We start from the raw sequence: 23,743 nt of genomic DNA on the forward strand, positions 1-23,743 counted from the left end.
TTAATCAATTTTCAAAAATTATAAACATACAAGGGCGGCACGGTGAACGACCGGTTAGCAAATGTGCCTCACAGTTCTGAGGACCCGGGTTCAAATCCGGCCCCGCCTGTGTGGAATTTGCATGTTCTCCCCGTGCCTGCGTGGGTTTTCTCCGGGCACTCCGGTTTCCTCCTACATCTGAAAAACATGCGTGGTAGGTTGATTGAAAACTCTAAATTGCCCGTTGGTGTGGATGTGAGTGCAAATGGTTGTTTGTTTAAATGTGCCCGGCGATTGGCCGGCGACCAGTTCAGGGTGTACCCCGCCTCCCGCCCGAAGATAGCTGGGATAGGCTGCGGGACGCCCGCAACCCTGGTGAGGTTAATGGATGGATAAACATAAAGATACAATACAAGATCAGTTTTAAGTTGTAATAGATGTAGATGGCACCGAGTCTTCTCCATCAGGAATATCATTAAGAATACTAAGCAGTTTATGTGTTCAACAAATCGAAAGGAAAGCCCGTGTACCTAGTTTGCTTAGAGATGTTTCACATCCATTGCAATGGGGGGGGAAATAATCAGCATTCAGTGTGCTTTCACATATTCACCGGTGCATCTCTCTCGAGCTCACTGTCTTCTGAACCATTTTATTCCTCTGTAACACTTCTTGCTTTGTCACTTTGTTACACAGCTCAGGTGAAGAAGTAACTACGCCTCTTGTAGTTAGCACACGGCTGCCTCTCTGTCGCTCTCGTTTTCCCTCCCCTGCCTTCTCTGCCCCGTAGATGACAGTTCCATTATCTCCTGGATAATAAATTGCACAACTTAGCCACGGGAGCAGACAGAGTGGCAGGGATACGCTGCTGTCTTTTTTGTGTGTGTTTACATATGTGCATCTGTGTGCATAATGTGTGCGTCATCGCACACTTTTCACTGGTGTTGACCTGTGTGTGTTTGTCTGTACAGTATTTATAGATAACCTTTGCAACAATGTGTTTATGTCCATTTGTGAGTATTTTCTGCTGCTCTCTAGGTGTACTCCGACGTGTGCATATGTGTGAATGCCTACAGTATATGCACTGAAAGGCACGGACGGGAGAGCTTGACAGGCAAAGTGCCATTAGTAGATAATTAGCAAAAAAAAAGTCTCCACTCTAAGAAAGGCTGCTCATCATCTTGATACTGGCAGACGGCTAAAAACGAAGATGAACATCTTCAATTCAGAATAGGAGCACTTGTGATTTTGCTGTATGTTCTCATGCATTTCATATACTCTCTTCTTCTCTTTCTATCTTGCATCTATCCATCCATTTTCTCCATACCGCTTGTCCTTATCAAGTGCGAGCAGGAGCCTATCCCTGCTGACTTTGGTCGGGAAACCCCGGAGCAGTTCATACGTAATCATTACGTTACATTTATATGACTGTTATGCTCATTCATGCAAGATTGCGCTTGAACAAACATAAACGCTGTGTCATTTTCTGACACAAGAGGCCGGACTAATAAGGCCTTGTAGGCATCCTCATTAAGTACCAGTCATTGGTAACATTTGTGATTTTTAATTACACACAAATAATTCCCATTCAGATCATTTCCTCTTTCGCAGTAAAGCACATGAAGTGAAGCACGGAAGTAAATATCTGCACCATGTTGTGATTGTGAGTTATCACTCTCTTTTTCTATTTCTTTTATTACGTAGTCAGAGAAGCTGTTTTCTCCAGCTCGCGCAAAATAACTTTTGTTCGAGAACTCGGTGCGTTTATGTAATCGTAGTACCTGAAATAACAGCACTAACATCCACTTTAGTTGAGAGCTGATTACTCTCCTCCCATTATGTTATTTGTACTGTACCAATCATGGGAGTCACTAGTTTTTGTGGACAATGGGACTGAACCCGCGGAAGATGAGGGAAAGTAGCACGCGAGCACAAAATTTCACAAACGACTAAATATGATACTAAGAAATTGTTTTTCAATGGATTTAACAAGGATACATTACAGGTAGTGAGTAAAGGTTTTTACATCCGTTGTCTGTACCGCTTATCATCCTGATGGAACTCGGTTGTGCTGGAGTCTATCCCAGCTGACTTTGGGCAAGAGGCGGGTTACGCCCTGAACTGGTCGCCAGCCAATCGCAGGGCACATAGAGGCAAACAAGCCTTTACACTCACATGCACACCTACAGACAATTTAGAGTCTAGTATTAACCGACCGTGCATGTTTTTTTAGATGTGGGAGGAAACTGCTATCGTTACATTTGTAGTGTTATGTCATTGTTTTTAATTCAGTTAAGCGAAGTATGTTTTCAGCATTATTATTGTTATTATTATTATCCATCCATTTTTTTGTACCACTTATCCTCATTAGGGTCGCGCAAGCTATCTTATTCTTATTATATTAATTAGAAAAAATAATAATAATAATTTATGCCAGCGACATATTGTGTCACACTGACAAACAGAACATTTAGTCTTCCCTTAGATGGGAGAAGGTACAATAAAAAAAAAAGGGGTGCCAGTCAGCGTCAAGTCTGACAAAAGTAGGCCACTGAAATTATGAAATATAAATTCGTAGTTAATCCACACAAAATCAAGAAAATACCATTCACAATGAACCAAAAAAAGCATAAAACAGCACTTTCTTTTCCAAGTAAGTTCACACAAAAAGAGAAACAATCTATAATACACTCAAGTATTGTGTGTGCGTACATGTCTCGGCTGGACTCGGTTCGGTGCTATTTTTGAAAGAAGTCCGTGTTACTGTAACTGACATTTAGCAAAGCAAGGTCATGATCTTTTTTTGGGGGGGAGGGGGGGGGGGGGGGTCTGGTTGTGGGTGAGCTGTCTAGTCCAGCTCACCTTGGCCAAGAGGCGAGCCATGCAAGCAAAATTGTAAACTCCGCAGAGGAAGGCCAGAGCTGAGATCTGAACCCTGTATCTGAACTGGGAGACGACAGTGCTAACCACCAAGCCACAAATGATCTTGAGATCATTTTCTCACCTTCCTCCTTCTTCACACGTCACCTGGCTTGCTGATTCAGATTTGATGCATCGATTCTTACATTTTGACACAACATGTTGACAGGTTGTCACTTTCTAAAATGTGTGTGGATGACAGACTAAACGGCATTCAGTATGACAACAGTTCTTCATATTAGCTGCAAGGCGTTATGCAGCTGTGCTTATCACGTTATAACACTGCTCTCTGCTGGTTATTTTTTGTCATTTATTAAAACTAGTTTTTGTCAGTTTTATTGAACCAGACATTTTAAAAGTTATTAAATTTGTTTTAATACAAATTTAAAAAAATGCAATTACATGCAGTGAATTAGAGTCCATTATTTTTTGTAAACTATCCAAATTATTGTGATAGAAGATTAGACAGTGGCAAGTAGTCAGGGACAGGAAATGCAAGAAACATTATGGCTGTGGGTATTCTGTTGTAAATGAAAAGGGGTGGAAGGCCAGTTTTTTATGTATATATTTATTTATTGTGAAATAGTTCTCTGGTTTCCAACATATGAGCTCATTGAGATATTACACAAAGATATAGCTTAGACTGTCATATTCATCATTTTTCATTATGCTGTACGTTGATTTTATTTATTTATTTTATTATAGATGTAACGTGTCATTGGTAACATGGAAGGGCACATTATAAAGTCACCAATACTACACCACCCATCACTCCAAAAATTATTATCCACTGCTCACTGTGAAAGTTTAATCACTGGAATGTCTGTCCATGCATACATACATATAATACTATATATATATATATATATATATATATATATATATATATATATATATATATATATATAATGTAATTGTTAAAAAATATATAGTTTCAGATAAATATTTAATATTATTTGTAGAGCATATTGATTGATAGTAGAGGTTATATAATTTTCACAATACTGTATATACATGTGTTTGGCTGGCATTACAAGAACAAATAGAATACATATTGAACCCCATGTGAAACAGATTTGATTTCAAGTCTTTGGCAGCAAAACCTTATTGTATCATCGAGGTCACACTGGATTAAATATATTCATGTGTTTTTCATATAGACCAAATGCACAAAGGATCAGATACAAATTCTTCTCACAACACAAATATTTGGAAAGATGGGAGGCGACAAGTTCACACACTTGTGCATTGAAGTAGAGTGGAAATAAAATCACAAATATGACAATATCCTGGCGAATGGGAAGTCCAAGTTTCACATGATGTGCAAATTAACATTATTGTCTGATTGATCACTTGTGAAAATCATTTAGGTATTCACAGCATGTGTTTAATATTATTAACATACTTGATGTACTTGAATAACTTTAAGTCTACCAATGTTATTGTCATATTGGCACACATTTTACAAAGCACTGAATGATAGGTTCATTAATAAAATAAATGTTTGTGTCAAAATTGGATTATGGAGTATGAAAAGATACTTTTGTTGTTTTGTTTTGTTTTGGCAGAAGTCACTGCTGTAATATATTAAAAATAGGGTGAGACTCCTGCTTGGACGATTTTAAGGAATACTGGCATTTTTAATGAGTAAGTGCAGAGAAATGTCTCAGCTCTACAATACAGTTGGACCAACACATGACAATTTTCTGGATGATAATTAATTCATCTTCAGTTTCATTCATAATTTCATATTCTTTAACAGTCCTTATGATCTCAGAGTTAAGTCTTATTTGTGCGCCTATTCATATACGTATGTATATATAGTTCTTGCAAAACTTGATTGTATACATATATATATATATATATATATATATATATATATATATATATATATACACACAAACACACACACACACATATATATATATGTGTGTGTGTGTGTAATCAAGTTTTGTGAGGACAGATGAAATGCAATTCATACATTTGTATTATGCCTTTTTCTGCCATATTTACTGAATAGAGTTATGATTGCTACATTTGCTCATTATTATTGGTATCAATATTTAGGAATGTATTAGCCTGTCAGACATTCATTGTGCAATTTGCTGCATACGACAAACAAGTAGGCGAAGAAGAAAAATAATGAGAAATATTTGCACTGAGGAAGAGTGGGAGTGTCTGACAGTATTACAACATACTGTTGTTCAGCTGTTGATAGCCAACAAAACAAACCAACTGCATGATAAGCAGAAACATCTGCACAATACAATCTTCTTTGTAAAAAAAAAAAATATATATATATATATATATATATATTTGAAGTTAGCGTTATATATTGGTTATAAAATAATTTTATTCTGTTTCATTCTATATGATACAAATCATTTTATCGCAGACTGAAGCATCGGTGTTTCTTCTCAAATTCACGCACACACACACGCTCGCATGCAAATAACAATAAATTATTATTATTATTATAAAATAAGACACTGAATGATTTCAAATATCCGTTGGGTGATGCGAAACAATTATATTATTACTTTTGTTTTTTTTTTTTAAAATCAATTTTAGTACATGAGTTAAAGGCCTGGACATTGATCTCAGTATTTACAAAGCAATATTTCAAAATAAAAATAGGAACGCAGTAGAAAATACAGATTCTGTGTTTGTATATACTTATAGTCTGATGCAATATTGTGACATATATGCTCTGAATAATGGCTTACCTCCACCTTTAAAAAAAATATGTCAATGGAGAGACAAAAATGTCACGGTGAATATTTTACCTACTGGATATATGTATTCAAAAGGTAAATCCTGTGCTTAGTATAATGCTTGAAGAGTATTAGAAAGAGGCAGCAGTTATCTTTCCGTCTACATGTCTCTGTCCATATTTTCATTTGATTCTCCAGGATGTAAAATCCTTGTCACTGTCACGTGAGCGCTTTAATCAAGGCGACTATCCTGGTGTGTGTCCACTGGTTGGTTGGTTGATGCAGCATTCTCTATGAAAGGCCCACAGGAGGCGTGTTGGCTGACATGTGGAAGAAAATATGGGTGTACATTGCTGACTGGGAACTTGGTTTGTGAGCTTCCGCAGCTTCGAGGTCAGCGGCACATATGCAGAGGGTGGTGGCCGATGCGGGGGGGCATCTTTGCTCAGCATGAGCTGGTTTGGAGGAGACAGGACTTTGGCTCAGCGGCCGCACTCAGCCTTGCCATGGGCCGCGATGAGGTCAGCAACATCTGGGTGGGAAGATCCTTCTGCCACCTCCTTAGCGGTCTGTCCATTCTGGAGCAAGCACATAATAATCATCAAGTACCTGCAGTGAAGCTTCTACTCCTGATAGCGGCGGTATTGCGCTGTTTGAGGCCTCCTCAGCACCTACTGCTATAGCAGGCATTATTAGTATTAGACGAGCAAAGAGAAGCGTGTTTATCATTTTGAAATACTAAGTGACATTTCGGATTAGGGTTGTCATGGTACTGTAAACGTGATCAAATTATTTGCCTTGCAAATGTAACATTATTGCAAAAGTATACCTATGGTATACCACATACTTTTACTTCCATCCGCATAATAGATTGGCGATGGCAGTACCATTCGAAACAAAGAAATTATATGAACATTTTAAGTGATGTAAAATGTCCATTGAATCTAAAATAATGAAGTATTGGTACTTTTTCTTAATGATGACGGACCCGTAATAGCGCACACGTTGAAATAAATGCCACAAAAACTTATATGTCTTTTTTTTTCACTTGAGAACATTTTTCAACACCATTATTGAATGTTTAATGTTAATCCACTACATGTCATTATATTGAATTCAAACCTTTTATGATTGCAATTTCTTTGCTGATAGGCTGTGGGAAAGCATATGGCGCCAGTGGTTTGTGTGTGTGGGGTCCATTTTCAGTTCAAGTCACAAAATATGCTCATAACAGGCTGCCAAGAAACAGAAATAAACTGGGATTTATTTTTCATTATTGAATACGTTTCAGTAGTTTTAGGTTATTCTTTATTATTATTGACACTCACTTTATTTTACCCCAAAAATGGTGAAATGTATTTTTTCAAATGACCCCATATGATCTACAATGTAATTAAGCGTAACGTGTCTTCAATGTGAGAGACATGTAAATATCATTTGATTTGCTAGATTAACTGCCAACAAACTTTTATTTGCAGTGGAGAACAAATGGGATCTAATGTTTCAATTTAAAATGCACAAAATGAAGATTTTCTTCTTTATTTTATATAAATATTATGGAATGAATGCCACAGAACATAAATTACTGTGTAAATTCCTAAAAATAAGATTTATGAGGATTATAAGGTTTGGGAGATTCTGGATTTATCTCAATGGTCATTTTGGAAGATGCAGGTTCACATACAGTATAGGTAGCCTGACTTTAAAAGTATCTGACAGATAATATATGATATTGTATGTCCTGTAGCGATAAAGTCAATGCTATAGTACCTTATCCGTGAGGCTGGTGTCACAGTGACCTGTCTCCAGCAGCAGGCGGGCAATGTGAGTGTGGCCGTGCTCGCTGGCACACATCAAGGCCGTGGAGCCCTCATAATCCTGAGCATTTACATCTGCGCCACAAGTCAGCAGCAGCTTCACCATGGCAAGGCGGCCGTGGCTCACGGCGAGCATCAGCGCTGTCTGACCCATCTAGACGAAGAGTGAGATTCAAATTAAATGTGAGGCTCCAGGTATTCGGGAGAGTAAGAAGAAGAAAAATAGGACAGAAGAACAGGTCATGGTGCAGAGTACAGCCTCAACAAAGGTATATATACAGTAGATCATTTCACCTATTCATACGCAAAGCTGGCTAAAGCCAGGGATTCTTGCTTTGACAAAGGACAATTTGTGTGAGTTTGAAGAGCTGCTGTGTAAACTGGACCCTACAGAATGCTGCCAAGGAGCACGTACTGTATCTCCCAGTTTGACCTTGGCTCACAGCCAATATGGAAATATATAGGATTCACATTAACAATGTTTGTTAATGTGAATTAACAAAAAAGGACAAAGAAAATGACTCCATAGTTGTGATAATAACCTCTCAAGATAGGCTGACATCCCATTCTGTCATCGACAATAACTTTATTCAACGCAAAAAGACAAATATTGCACATTGGTGTAATTCCGCCAGCATACCCAGGTAACCTGAAGTTCAATGGTAAATGAAGTACCTCACCTGCCGGGAGCGTGCGTTAACATCACCAAGTCTCAGCAACTGTTGTGCGACCTCCAAATCATCGGGACTCTCAGCGGCTGTCAGTGCAGCCAGCATCACCGGAGTGTAGCCTGCCTTGTTCACGTTGTCTGTTTCACAAAGTCCTGAACAGAAACAGTTTTCAAAAATCAATGATATAGTGGAAGTTAGCAAGGGTGCAGGTAAAAACCGGTAGCCTAAACGTCTTGAGGTAAAAGTGCTCACCAGTATCAAGCAGCAGTTTGACCACAGGAAAGTTTGAATGTGACACGCTGTAGTGGAGAGCCATGTTACCGTTGCCGTCGGTCAGGTTGACGACATATGGCAGGAGAGTCGGTGTGGTCAAACCCACTTGGCGGAGGTACAATCGGACGGTATCAGCCTGCGAAGTTTTCTGACTGGAAACTTTGAACCATTCCTGGTAGAGGACCACTAAAACTTGCCGCTGAGAGCAGAGCAGAGAAACGTGTGACGATATGTTGATTAAAAAAACAGCCTGAGCTGTAAGTGCTATAAATAGTGCTGCCTAAATCTCATTTTCCATTTACACACAGCAGCTGGTTATTAACCTGCTGAGGAAACCACATTATTCCTTTTAAAAGCCTGAAGCTCTGTCTTTACACGACATTTGTTTTGTTTTTTGTTGTTTTTTTTTTAATTACTTTTGCAAAAATGTAATTAGGGACAGGACAAAGACAAGGCATCTTTTTCCCAGCAAGAGAAATATCCATCAAGTGGAAAATACGAATGTGGCTTGCAGTCCCATCCCATGTGGCTGTTTAGGGCAGGAAGAAGACAAGCTTTGTTTGCCCAAAAATTAATTCACGATGTTGGACAGAAGTGAAGATTTTGTTGTTGTTGTTGTTGTTGTTGTTGATCACAAGACAGCACGGTCTAGCTCAGATGTTTGATTTATTTTTCATATTTTACTAGTTCTATCTTTCAAGGAGATATTAAGCGGACTGCACACAGGCAGGAATGTACGGACTGACTGAGCTGAGGCAGGGGGTGTTAGGTGCCTGACTCAAGGCCACCTCAACAGTAATCCGAACGCAGACTAGCGGCTCTCCGACAACTAGTTGAGCTTTACACTTCTAAAGATACTGTATTTATTGAACCAAACTGCACTTGTACTTTTCCATCCATCCATTTTCTGTACTGCTTATCCTCACGAGGATCGCGGGCGTGCTGGAGCCTATCCCAGCTATCTTCGGGCGAGAGGCGGAGTACACCCTCAACTGGTCGCCAGCCAATCGCACTCACATTCACACCTACGGGCAATTTAGAGTCTTCACTCAACCTGCCATGTATGTTTTTGGGGATGTGGGAGGAAACCGGAGTGCCCGGAGAAAACCCACCCTGGCACGGGGAGAACATGCAAACTCCACACAGGCGGGGCTGGGATTTGAACCCCGCTCCCCAGAACTGTGAGGCAGATGTGCTAGCCAGGCGTCCACCGTGCTGTCACTTTTACTTTATAACAGCAATTTACATGAAAATATTAACTTTAAAGTTCTTTCAGTAGGTCAAAAATCCTTACCATTTCTTTATCTGGTGAGGTAACCTCCTCCATGCGATCCTTAACATAGAGGCAGGCATCAATAAAGCTCTTGTCAACTTTTTCCCTGAAATAAAATGTTCAGTAGTTAAAGATTAGTATCATGAATATGTAATAATGCAGGACAATCTACAAAGTACATGGTGGTTCTCAAAGTCTTTGCTTTGGTCTCAACATTAAAATACAGTAGCACAGTAGGCCCGAGGGTTCTTCAAATATGAGAGGATCTTTGTTCTGTCAAATATTCGGAGAAACTTCTCCGTTTAATAGCATGATCAAGTGTTTCAAAACTTTTGACTGGTAGTGTATATTTGATATTATTGCAGGCCACCGTAACATTGTGCACAGATTGAACATTAACACTGTGCTTAAATAGAGGTTAATTAAAAAATATATATATTAACTTTAATAATGATTCAATTCAAATGTATTGCTTTAAAGTTACAAAAAAATACCGAAATAAAAAAAAAACAGTTCTTAAACGATTACAAGCAAATGTATTACACTAAAACGTTAACTACAACTGAACTGTATTAAGGCAGTGATTCTGTGATTTTGCATACCGTGAGTGGTAGAAGTACCACACTTTGAGAATCGCCGATCTACATGATTCATTATTTGACTGTAATGCATGTCAATTACTTGACACTATCATCTCCATGGGAAAGGTCAACGTGCTCATTGGTTATAGTAGTAATTTGGCAAGATGTACTGTTTAAGTTGCAGGGATAAACAACCGTTCAAACGCTTATTTGGAGTTAGTTTGAAAGACTGCAAAAAATATTCAAATCCACCATAAAAATGTCAGCTGTGTGAGCATGAATGAGTCCCTTCTTTAAATCTATCTCACCCTTCAGCCTCTTCCCCGAGGAGCCCGTGGCTCCCCTTTGAATCCAGCAAATCTTCACTGCTCTCTTTCTCTGCAGCTACTGCAGCCTCTTCGCTGGGCAAGATTTCAGCATCTTTCGCTTGTGCATCTGCTCCCTCCTCAGGCTTTTCTGCTGATGCTGGCTCCTTGTCTTTTTCCTCCTCTGCCTGTGAGCTGCCCCCCTCTCCTCCAATGTCCACTTTTGCTTCCTCATCTCCACTGGACTCGTCGCTCGACGTGCTCTCATACCTGGCCGGAAACAGCAAAGTCATGATGGTAACCGTTCTTTCGTTTTTATATTTTAGTTACTCGTTACAATCCCTCAAGGGGAAATTCTGTTGTGTATTTGTATTGCACACCACACAGAGAAGCCACTCACACACATGCAGGCATGAAAGGAGGAATGTCAGAATAAGGTGGATACAAATGTGCTGGGGATAGTGCCTCGATCAAGGAAACATTGACAGTGGTCGGGTATAGACTAGCAACTCTCCAACAACTAGTTGCCGTTAAACATTTGTCCGCAGCAAGAGTAGAACCATGACCCTCTGGTACAAAAGTCCAAACAGATGAGCTGAACTGAAACAAAAATCAGCTTTCCCTGTTCAAAAAATTGTGCTTCCAAAGTCTCTCGCTATAGATGGCGCTGATAATGCCCAATGGGATTTGAAACCCGGTTCTCAGAACTGTGAGGCAGATGTGCTAACCAGTCGCCCACCGTGCCGGCTCGTCCTGTTATGTCTCTTCCAATCAGCTCTTGCCAACGTGTCGTGTGCTTCATTGTCTCCTTAGTTATTTAGTTTGCTTGTGTCTATTCAGTCTTTGACTGACTGTCATTATTTGTGGCGAGTCAGACTCTGTGCTTATTTTTTTTATTTTTTTTTTTTTAAACCTGGACATCCAAAAGGCTTTTGGCTTTTTTTCCCCTTTAGTACATAAACTGTATTTGAGTTTCACGCCTGTACGGCTGTCAGTCTTCACGCATTTGCACCTGTGCCTCCACCACCAAACGCTGACAGATAACATTTTGTCCACCATGAGCTTTGCGGGATGTGTTTTCCCTAAATTTAACCATGTGTACAGACTTTGAACAAATACACAGGCAACCACATCACAGCAACACCAAGGCTGCGACTACTAATATGAAAGCAATTAACGAGCCAACACGAGCCGTGGTTAAATACACACTAAAAGGTCTTCCCTGTGAAATGAAAAAGATGCTTGTTTAATACAACGTTGGCCCACATATCCAAAGCATCCTTTGCAGTAAGACATGTAAATAAAGATCTATTTCAGGTATGTTTACCTGCTCACATCTGTGCACCCTTGAGCGAAACACAGCCTTGTTCAGTAAAGGAATATCATGATATATGCGGGCACTATGAGGGCACCTCTGTAATGAGTAATTACTGATTCATGGTTATTTGGTTTTAGGCCGCAAAATTCTCTGGATTCCAGAGAATCTTGGGAGAGAACAAAATAGGCAATCTTAAAAAAAACTACTACTACTACTCTTACTATTATTACAATAATAGTACTTATGATAACAAATTTCAGCATTCTTTCTGGTTTTAAAGGATTTTCATGATTATTCTGGACTCAACTGAACACTTTGAGAGGTATCATCAATGAGCTGAACTCCACTACTAGCTTCCTTCCATCCTATCCTATCTTCGTAACGCTAAACATAAAGCGGTACTGTAAACGTTCACCCTGTGTTTCACTCGGGATCTGTTTCAGTCATACGTATCCAGACACAATCTGAAGCATATTTGGTCTGTGAGATTAAGTCAGACAATTTGGAAATGAAGCACACAATAACGGAAAAAAGTGCGACTCACAACGAGAGCGAGTTACAGACGTTATTGTTGTGTGGAGACAAAACCATGTTTTAAAATGTCTATTTTATGAGGAGTGCTGTCAAAATCCTGATCATGGCATCCAAAAGCTTGATATTATCTCCTCTAACAAATGAAATAAATGCCTAGCGTAACAAGTGCATCACAGTAAACTCACTTTCACACTTGATAGTATCAGCAGCAGTGAGGCAAAACTCAAGAAAGTGTGCCACCTATTTTGCATCAATGACTAACAGAGTTAAGATGACAAGTGACTATAAAGCAGCATCAAACTTGTGTTGAGTTGTGCTTGTATGCACCTACTATAGAAAAGCACATTTTGAAAACATGACAAAGAGGCATTACCGAATAGTACAGAAATCTATATTAAGCTGCGTTAACGCCATGTTCCCAGCAGCCACGGTGAACAAAACAGGATGGTCATGAGACAACATTGGGGGACGGCATGGACAAACGTGACCAGCTGCGATCGCCGTGCAACTTTTTTCAGCTGTCAAAAAATTGCCACGACAGTCAAGGTGCAAACGAGAAACCTAGTCAGCCCTAGTCAAACACAGGCAATGCAGCTAAACCTGACAGTACGTAACAGGGCGTATACGGACTTGTAGGTGTCCTCAGTGGGATGGGAAGCGTAGACCTATGTATTCCCTGTCATCTCACAGTCAAGTCACATTCTGCCTCATTTGTTACACATTTTGTCCTGTTTTGCCACAGTTCTCACAGCGAGCTAGGGTGTACGCCTACAACTTTTATAAAGTGTATGTGCGTGCATGCGAGCAAGTGAGAGAGGGAGCGACAGAGAGAGAGAGAGAGAGAGACAGACAGAGACAGAGACAATGTCTCTGTCTCTTTTCTGGCAATGCAGCACACTGTGCAGTGTGTATGTGCATACGAGGCTCTTTTGCATTTTTGGGCACAAGAGATGGATTTGTGAATTAGCTGTTGGGGGAAATTTAACATTATTAATCATTTATTGAGAGGCTTTAGGTGCCCCTCCGCACCGATAACACTCTGTAACCGGTCCGGTGGGGGAGCTTCATTAGTCTCTGCTGTGGCTGCCCGGGACCCGCGTTTTATCCATAGAAAGCCTTGACAAATTGTGAGAAACGTGAGGGACCCCATCAGAACTTGACAGGCCAGGAGGAGAAGTACAAGCAACTGTGGTAAACCGTGGAGTTGGCGTTTGAGCCTCTGGGATTCAGCAGCTCTGTCAATCCCGCCGGGATAAACCGTGAGAAAATTTAGCAAGCCTTGAATACGGAGAAAAAAAATAACCAAAATCCCAGGGCGCACTACATTGAGGGCAAACGGGGCTGCCGTGGCCACAATGAACATAATGGAAATGTAGCCTAAAGTAACAAAACGCAGAAAATCCATTCCTGTTCAAGTGAATTAAGTCTATTAAGATGGGCATTCTGTTACTGTACAATTATGCAAACATGGACAGAGAAAGACAATGATGATGAGCTCAACCACACAAAGAGAAATACACACACATACACACACCCACGCACGAGTGCAGCCTAGATTAAGCTATTAAACACAGACAGATTGGACACTGATTAAACTGATTTTACCCTCCATTCACCCCGACAAACTTCAAGTTTTTCTTGGTTCCCTTATTCCCCTGCTTGTCAGCAACCCCATTTTTCTTCATAATAGATTTGAGACCTGGGAGAAGGACAGAACATGAGAGGGAAAAGTGATTTGCAAATTCTGTAAAGTACAGAGTACATTTTCTTAATCTTTTAGTCCATCCATTAATCCATCGTCATCCGTACATCCTTTCATCCGGCCATCCTCGCATTTAAATAGGGGCTTTACTAAAGTTAAGCACTGATATGCTTCCACTATTGATTGATGTACGTATTTGACAGATGTCTATAGTTATGCTAGAACCAAAAGGGACTTCCTCCAAAATGTCTTGATGGGTGGAAGAATTAATATTTACAGGGGATTTAGGGGCCTAGCCAAACCCCTGATTGAATAACTGAGTATTGTCTGACACAATATTGTGTCCATTGTGTTTCTATCTATACATCTTGATTAAGCCTTATTGATCACATACAACCTTGATAGGCCACCTAATGTATATAACAGAAATGTAATTGATTTACAAGTAATGTTGCTCTATTCCTGACTTTCATGTGCTCAAAGCCCAGCGTGGTTGTGATGGTCTTAATGTAAAGGCTCTTCCATGTTTTATGCAAGACAGAAGGATGCGGCTTTGGGCTCAATCCCACCCCCAAAGAAACTGTGTCACGGAAGAATGATGGCCATTATCACTTAAATGCATCAGGATGGGGATTGTTAAAACACAGGTTGCAATAAAATATATTGTCATTCACCCTAATGTGCTGCCTCACTTGGTCAGGGCACCATACTGTGTTTTGAAATTAAAATGGAATTGAATGACTGAGAATATTTTATATACATTTCTTTCTGATGTCAAAACATTGTTATTGGTAGACAAGAACCTTGTGTTGCCAGTGATGGTAAATAGCAAAAACAAACAAAAGAAAAAAATTCACAGACAATGTCATAATAATGAGCTTATGTACAGTAAACCTTAACCACGGACACACACATGCACACTTAGAAGCTTTTGTGCTCCTGCACTGAACTTAAAATGAACTCAGAACATAAACTATGTCTGATAGCACAGAGAGCAAGTCTGTACGGAAACTCCCAGGCCATAAACATAATTTTGAGACATCAGGGGAGGAAAGAAAGACACCACTTTGATGTGTGTGCTTTAATCAACTCATTCAACTTTGGGGGAGAGAGAGATATGTCTCGAAATTATTTGCACCTGTTTTTCTTTTCAAATCCAAAAATAAATCCGCAATTATCTGTCTATCTATCGGCCATAGCATGTAGGGGTGGCGGGGGCAGACAACATGGTATTCTTTTGTTTGTCCGGCAAAGGAGTTATCCCGCTGATGCGGTTGATGCGGAGGCCTTCAAGGGAGAACAGTAGTGGTTGATATTTTGTATGATTGCAAGCAAACTGCCAAATATTTTTTTAAAAAATGAATTAAAGTTAGGCGGCACGGTGGACGACTGGTTAGAGCGTCAGCTTCACAGTTCTGAGGACCCGGGTTCAATCCCCGGCCCCGCCTGTGTGGAGTTTGCATGTTCTCCCCGTGCCTGCGTGGGTTTTCTCCAGGCACTCCGATTTCCTCCCACATCCCAAAAACATGCATTAATTGGAGACTCTAAATTGCCCGTAGGTGTCCATGTGAGTGCGTATGGTTGTTTGTTTGTATGTGCCCTGCGATTGGCTGGCAACCAGTTCAGGGTGTACCCCGCCTCCTGCCCGATGACAGCTGGGATAGGCTCCAGCACGCCCGCGACCCTAGTGAGGAGAAGCGGCTCAGAAAATGGATGAATTAAAGTTATATAGTACTGCCCAAATAGGCCTACCTGACCTGTGAAGCACTGAAATAACATTGCAGTAATCTTAATGGAAGCTTACTGTGTTCTAGCAATACCATGACTATTACATCATTGCTTTTCTTATATTTGATCTTCCAGCCTTTCAGAACCAATGTGTGATAAAACTGGATGAGATCAATTGTGTAATTAAATATTGTGTTAATCAATTTTCAAATAAGGACAAGTACTATACAAAATGGATGGACACAAAATTAAATGAATTGTAATAATTGTATATCATAAGATCAGGTGAATTACTACAAATAAACTTCTCTGGTCATTCAAGCAATTAACTGCCATTATATAGCTTTGCTATTACATTAGGTTAGGGCTTACCTTGTTCTTGCTGTTTGTTAGCAGCAGCTTTCTGGCCTTGTGAGTAAAAGGCAGAAAGAACACTAAGGGAACTGACCAACTGACTCTGAATAGAGCTCATTTTGGAGGGACCAGGCTTCCCTGCTGGTTTCCCTGTGGTTGCTGCTTTTCCCGCAGGCTTGGCTGAGGCTCCCTTTCCTGCCTCCGTGCTTTTCCCTGGCGTCTGTTTTTGTGTGCTAGGATTCTGCTGCTGGCTGACCAAGGGTTGCACTCCAGAGCTGCTCCCCAACTGAGCCCACTGCTCCCCCAGAAGCCCTGTTATCCGGGTTACGACTTGACCTAAAGCCGCAGGCGAGGTTGGTGACTCACTTGAGTCTCTGCGTACCTGCTGCGCTTCGTCAATATTACGACGTGAGGTCAATGCTTCAGCAGAACTCTGATGCTGAGCTGTTTCACTGACGCCTCTGCATAAAGTCTGTTGTTCAGGTTCTTTCTTAAGGGGTTGACTCTCCTCGGACAAACTTCGAGATGGAGATTGGATTTCAACCGATGCCTGACGTCTTGGGTGTGTATGGCCATCTCCAGATCTGCGTCTCAAAGGTTGTGATACACTAGATACTCTAGTGGGTGCTTTGATTTCTTTTGAATCCTGTCGAGTTGTAGTTTTAGACGGGGCTTGGATAGATTTTGGTCGAGTTTGGACTTCCTTGGCGCTTGATGATGGGCTTTGAATCTCAGTTTGAGGTTGCAATTTAGACTCTTCACATGATATCACCGCAGTTTTGTCCCCAGACTGAGACTGAGATGGGGATTCATGTTTTAGCTGTCGGTTGGAGAGTTCTGCAGAGGATTGAGAGTCAGTTTTTGACTGCTGACCTTGAATTTCACTGGATCCCCTACGAGGAGACACAGGAGCAGCTTGAAGTTGAGGTGTTGGTTGTGACTGATCTGATGATGGCCTATGGCCTCTCTGGGGTCTTACTGGAACTCCTGTCTTCACTGTGGCACTCTCTGATGCTACTACAACAGTGACAGTACCCAAAGACTCTCCTGCACTCCGTGAAACATGCTGTGTTTCAACACTCTCTAAGAGTAATATTGCTTTTGTTTCTGAGTTCTTTTGCACAAGGCTTACTTCTGGTGTAGTCTCTGCATGTTCTTCTATTACCACTCTTGAACTTCTACTTTCTTCGGTCGGGTTAACAAAATGTGAAGCTACAGTTTCTTTTTTAATCCCACTTATTTGAACTGAAACAGACATATCTGTAATAACTTCGTCTCTGTGATCTTTCTGAATTCCTTCATTTATTTTCTTGCCTTCTTCACTTTCACTGACCCGAATATAAACCTCATCCCTCTGGTTTCCTGTATTTTCAATCTCATGACTCTCTGTTTCAGCATTTCTGACTGGAATGTGGTCTTGCACTCTTTCTACGTCTGTCTCAGTATGCTGGTCATTCATCTGTGCTACCTCTGTCTCAGTCACCCTGTCCATTGTGTGCATCCTCTCTGTCTCTGTCCCCCTATCAACACTGCTAGCCCTTGACCTCTGTGGATGGTCTGTCTCTCCCTCTGATTTAGTTACAGTTGTTTCAGTCATCTGATCCTTAGTCTTTGCTCTTTCAGTGACTGTACCCTGTTCCATACTGTTGACTACAGGTAGTTGTGCACTAACAAGAAAACCTTCTGCCCCAACTTCTGTCACTTTGTCCTGACTGTCCACCTTGGTCGTCTCCGTTTCTTGATCAATACATCCAGATTGTGGTACAGGGATGCACACAATACAGATTCTTTCGGTATCAGTTCCTTGATCTACTGTACCAGGTGATTGTGTCTCTGTCTCCTGGTTGGCATAGTCTACTCTTTCAGTCTCTGTCCCTGTGTCTATACTTTCTCTTCTCGGTCTGCAGTGTGTTTCTGATGGACACACCTCTACTCTTATTCCCTCACTTAGCTGTAGTATTTTCTCCTCTTTCACTTGATTTTCCACGATTTGTTCTTTCAACAGATCATTAGTTCTCTCCAGCTCTTGACTCGCCTTAAGAAGTTTAGCCTCCAGTATTACTAGCTTTTCATGCAGATTATGTACACTCCTCGAATCCCCAAAATTATCTCCCATTGTTGCATTACCATCTTCCTGCCCTGCATGTTCAAGTGGACTCCCTACAGTCTCTTTGTGTTGGTCACATTTTTCTAGCAGCTGTGTTTGAATGTTAGATTCTTGTTGACAGAAACTCTTAATCAATCCTTGATTTACCGCCTCTTTTTGAAGCATAATAATTGCCTCTGGGCTACCCTGTTTCTTTTCCTCAGTTACTGCCTTTCTTGTCAAATGCTCATTAAGTTGAGGTGTCAGAAATAAATTAAACCCTTCTCTGCTAGCTTGTGGTTGGGTTTCTATCCTAACATCAGCACATGGAGCCATTTTAGATGATAATGTGGAAGTCTGGGCCTTTTCCTGGGCCTGAAGCTGACATAGTAGCTGCTCCCTTTCCAACCTTAGTGAACAGATCTGAGCCTTAAGCTCAGGGATGGTTTTGACCTGTTCTTCAAGCTCTCTGACCCGCTTCAAAGCCACTGTGATCTGCTGGTGAATCCCCACTCGTTCTTGGGTAACACATCTTCTTTCTGTTATATCTGGTGATGCTCTAAACATGTTTTCAGTTGAGCCATTCTCTGGTGTTCCCACAATACGGTCTGGGCTACTTGAATCAGAACCTTTCCGCTGTTGTAATGTGATAGGCATACTTGATGCTCTAAGCAAGTTGGGACGATTTTTTGTGCCGGTAATTTTTTCTTCAATACCCTGAGCTCCCAGAATTCCATCACCTCGGAGCCTAGCTGAAAAAACACTCGTTGGCTGGATAGCTGTCCCTTGGCATGATGTTCCTCCTTCATTTGCTCTCAAATCAGAGATCTGCGGAACCTCTGTTAGCCGTGATTTAGGTGTTGGTCCCAATGTGGATATCCCAGTCCACAGACTGTCTTTAGGGGCTGGCCGGATCACATGCCCTGGAAGACTGAAATTTCTGGGCAGAGTACTGAATTTGGGAGGACCCTTGATCCGACGTTGGATGTGGACTCTTTTGATGGTATTGCCTTTTTCAATATCATCCACATATTTGAGAAAATCCAAGTCCAGGTGGAAACCATAAGGTGTTTCTACTGAGTAGGGTAGTTGCTTTCTCTGAACACCACCTTCACTGGCCGTTGTCTGAAAGCCATTGGCTGGTATGGAGAAATATCACAGTAAATTAGTCAAAGTTTTTCCTCCAACAAGTACTAACTATATAATAATGATCTAATTCAAGCCAAAATTGTAAAAGCAAAACGTATTCCCTTTTTTTAGCTGCTTGACAAAATACAGAGAGAAATTATCATTGGTTAACTAAACCCAGTTATACTAACATGCTAGAAACATGGTGCAGTACACAAAAGTATTCTGATAACTAAAACCATATGACTTGCTGAGAAGCAATTATCATGCAGTGATTGCACCAAAACTAATGTTCCACCATGCCCATCCGACCCATGCTGTCTAATCTCAGAAACAGACTTTGAAATGAGGAGAGTTATTAGCTGAAAAATAAACATTTAGAAACCTTTGTCAACAACAGGAAGAGGAAATTACTTTTTTCTCTACAGCATGCTGTATGTTGCGTCATGAAATAAACATGAAAAAAATATGTCGCTACATTACATAGCGAGCTCACTAAGATGTACAAAAATCATATCATTTGCCAACATCCTTGGTAAAATCACTGGTGACCCTCACCACTTTTTTTGTCCATCATGGGATGCAGAGATCTCAGTCATCGACAATGGTTTGGCGTTGCAGCCTACAGAAAATAAAATAAAATAGGAAAAAAAAAAACATTTGAGAAAATCAGACGAAAGTAATTAATATCACAAGAAATGTGAATACTAGAAAAAGAAAACGATTAAAAGATCTGCATCTTGAGGTTTTATCGACTGAAGCTATTTCATGACCGGGACCCATTAAAAATTTCCAATGATTAATTAACTTACACTAAAAAATAAAATGCAAATTACCCCACTTATGTATCAGAGGAGAAGCTATACATTCTATAGCCTCTCTACATAAAGTTAACCTTGGTTACTGGCATAGTACACATGAAGACAATCATTGCGGAAGTGTTGGGTGATACACGTGTACAAAATTGTTGAAACCCTTCCGGTAAAAGAATACAAAAAAAAAGAAAAACCCACACTGCTTACTGAAATAACTTGAAACTGACATAAGTATAATGAATAAATATTTACTGAAAAGAAAAAAATATATATTATAAAACATTTCCCATCAATTGTTGTCCACCATGAAAGTGGCCGGGACAAAAATGATTGTCCCTTTAGTTCTACAAACGTTTGAGGCAATCACTGCAATCATATAATTTTGGTGACTTTCAATAAGACTTCTGCACATCGACAGGTATTTTGGCCCAATCCTCTCAAGCAAACTGCTCCAGCTGTTTCAGGTTTGAATGGTTCCTTCTCCAGGTCCTTCCACAGATTAGAGCTCATAGAAGACCAGTTCAAAATAGTCCATTGTTTTGCGTTCATAGATAATTATAGTTGTGTGTTTTGGGTCATTTTCCTGCTGGAGGACCCGTGACCTGAGGCTAAGCCCAAGACCTGCCCTAAGAGCACAGTCCACTCCAGAATGCCTAGCTAGTCTTGAGATTTCATTGTACCTTGTAAAGATTCAGGACACCCTGTGTTGGCTGCAGTAAAGAAGCCCTGGAACATAACTGTGTTTCACAGAAAAACATCATTCTTTTCGTTGTAATCTCAAAATGTAAATTGAGTTTAAAGTTATTTCACCGACCATTATGGGCTCTATATTCGTAGACTGTGCAACGTGCGCCGCAGCGCAAATGTTGCACATCTTGATATACGTGCCAGTGCTCGCTGTGTGTGTGTGTGTGTGTGTGTTTGCCTAGATGGCAGACCGCCAAGCTGGGCGGTGTCGACGGAGCGAGGGTGTGTCCTTTGGCTTTTGCCTGCAATATGTGACATTTTGGTGATAGGGGGCTCTACTTTTAGGGATGTATCTTCATTTCCGTCCAAGAGTCGCTGCGTTTACACCACCCAGCTTGGTAGCCAACGTGTAATGAATCTTGTGCCCTTGGAGATGCGCTTGGCGGAGTAACATTATGGTGTCACAAAGTTGGCCTCCAAGCCTCTTATCCATCCATCCATCCATTTTCTGAGCCGCTTCTCCTCACTAGGGTCGCGGGCGTGCTGGAGCCTATCCCAGCTGTCATCGGGCAGGAGGCGGGGTACACCCTGAACTGGTTGCCAGTCAATCGCAGGGCAGATAGGAACAAACAACCATTCGCACCCACAGTCATGCCTACGGGTAATTTAGAGTCTCCAACTCATGCATGTTTTTGGGATGTGGGAGGAAACCGGAGTGCCCGGAGAAAACCCACGCAGGCACGGGGAGAACATGCAAACTCCACACAGGCGGGGCCGGGGATTGAACCCGGGTCGTCAGAACTGTGAGGCTGACGCTCTAACCAGTCGGGCACCGTGCCGCCCCAAGCCTCTTAATCATTGTAGAAATCAATTAATTGAAAGCATTATTATTTGTATCATCATTATTATATCATTTTTATATCCACCAACTGGCTGGCATGCCACTATGGGGGTCAGAGGCAGGGGGGAACAAACGATCATCGGAGGAAACATAGCTCAATGAGGTCAGCAGACACATTTAAGTCACCAGTGATTTATAACCTACTCCTATTGTATTAAATAAGGGTTTATTGCTAACATTCCATGCTTCAGTCACGCATGGGTCACTGAGCCCTCTTCCACATATATGATTAGACCATGCAAGACAATTTGTGCCGCTTTTAAAGGGTATGCAATAACCCGCTTCGATTGGAGAGTTGAAGGCGGCTGTGGTGACGCCTACACCAGCGCAAACATCCCATTGGACGTTCACTGGTGCACTAAAGACGCAAAACCGGGTCAAACCTGCCTCCTCGCAGAGTGGGAAGACAGATACACGAGCTCCGTGGACATTTTGGGTGGATCAGACGTATTTTATTAATAAATATGTGAACAGCGGACATTGAACCCTCTGAATCATTGAAGAAAGCGGTTCATTGAATGCATCATCATTATTATCATCGTCATTAGCCCATTTTAATGGGGAGGAGTCGGGCATTGGGTGGGGATAGATTAATGAGCTCTGTGGACATATTGAGGTTGCCCGCAATCATCAGCTCACCAGATCACCAGCTCTAGGCCATGTGACAATGCTCCAGTCAAGCACAGGTCCCTCTCTCCATGCATGCGAGACCATTATTGTGCCTCTCTTAAAGGGAATGAATAAAATAAGATGCTCTGATTGGCGGCGAATAAAGTTGGCTGTGTTTACGCCCACTGGCACTGACAGCCCCTTTTGTTAAATACACCAGCTACGCGTGTCTGAGACATTACAACAACGCGGTGCAACCTGCACCCTTGCGGATTTGTGCTAGTCAAGAAAACAAAGCCCAATGTTTTTTTCTTGCTTTATTGGGAAATTACCAAGAAATTTCCCCACTTTTGTTTGTTGTGCAGTCCATGACAGCAATATTAACATCTACATTGTTATAGTTTTTACATCCATTCTCTATACCGCTTAATCCACACTAGGGTCGTGTGTGTGCTGGAGCCTATCCCAGCTGACTTTGGGCAAGAGGCGGGGTACACCCAGAATTGGTCCCCAGCCAATTTCAGGGCACAGCCAGACAAACAATCATTCGCAATCGCACCTAGTCTCCAATTAACCTACCATGCATGTTTTTGGTATGTGGGATGAAATCAAAGTACCCAGAGAAAACACACACAGACACGGGGAGAACATGCAAACTCCACACAGGAAGGCTGGGACCTCAGAACCGTGAGGCGGATGTTCTAACAAGGTGGACACAGTGCCGCCATTGTCAGACAGTAGAGCTCATGCACAACAATTAAAAAAAAGACATTGTTGTATCAATCCATTATTAGAGTAGATAGGCCCCTAAAAATGAATACCAACTTTTGTTTCACTTGCAGAAGCCTGAAATAGAGCCTGCTTAATCTTGAGTGAACTTAGTGCTGCATAAGAGCAAAGTGATCTGGAAAACAATGCAGCCAGAATAGTAAAACATTCATGGGTTTATATCAAATTTATAAATAATCTTATACAAGTAATACAATTTGGGCATTTGTCGAAGCCTAAGAGCTTGTGAGCTGTAGCATTCAAATATATAACGTTATATTTCCCTTGCAACCAAATACAAAATCCAAGGCTACCTATAGACACCTCAGATAATTTCTGTGCAAATTTGTGCCACAAGAAAAATATATCCCAATGTGATAAATAGACATGACAGCACCGGGAGCCTGTTTAATTAATACAGTATGTGCTGGGGTTTTAAATGTTTAACACGGTGCATTTTCCAAGGTAAATTATTCATGGTTAAATTACCATTACTGTTACACAACATATGATTGATTGTGCTTTATTTATTTATTTATTTTTTTAAACACAAGTGCCTTATTAATTCCATTCTATTATGTCCC

The 23,743-nt window shown here is 41.0% G+C and overlaps 1 protein-coding gene across 4 annotated transcripts in view; it reads right to left on the reverse strand.

The window, feature by feature from the left end:
* Positions 1-5,222: 5,222 nt before the first annotated feature.
* Positions 5,223-23,743, reverse strand: part of kank4 (KN motif and ankyrin repeat domains 4) — an 86,444-nt gene continuing 67,923 nt past the window's right edge. For all 4 annotated transcript variants that reach the window (XM_061684374.1, XM_061684377.1, XM_061684375.1 and 1 more), the window contains exons 2-10: positions 19,938-20,001; positions 16,184-19,390; positions 13,987-14,080; positions 10,533-10,799; positions 9,665-9,749; positions 8,350-8,569; positions 8,107-8,249; positions 7,380-7,580; positions 5,223-6,187 (exon numbers count right to left, since the gene is read on the reverse strand). In XM_061684374.1, the coding sequence (XP_061540358.1) occupies positions 6,092-6,187; positions 7,380-7,580; positions 8,107-8,249; positions 8,350-8,569; positions 9,665-9,749; positions 10,533-10,799; positions 13,987-14,080; positions 16,184-19,390; positions 19,938-19,956 (4,332 nt within the window). In that variant the 5' untranslated portion in view covers positions 19,957-20,001 and the 3' untranslated portion in view covers positions 5,223-6,091. The remainder of the gene's footprint in view (positions 6,188-7,379; positions 7,581-8,106; positions 8,250-8,349; positions 8,570-9,664; positions 9,750-10,532; positions 10,800-13,986; positions 14,081-16,183; positions 19,391-19,937; positions 20,002-23,743) is intronic.

The sequence above is a fragment of the Phycodurus eques genome, chromosome 8, assembly GCF_024500275.1.
Source record: "Phycodurus eques isolate BA_2022a chromosome 8, UOR_Pequ_1.1, whole genome shotgun sequence".
NCBI lineage: Eukaryota > Metazoa > Chordata > Actinopteri > Syngnathiformes > Syngnathidae > Phycodurus > Phycodurus eques.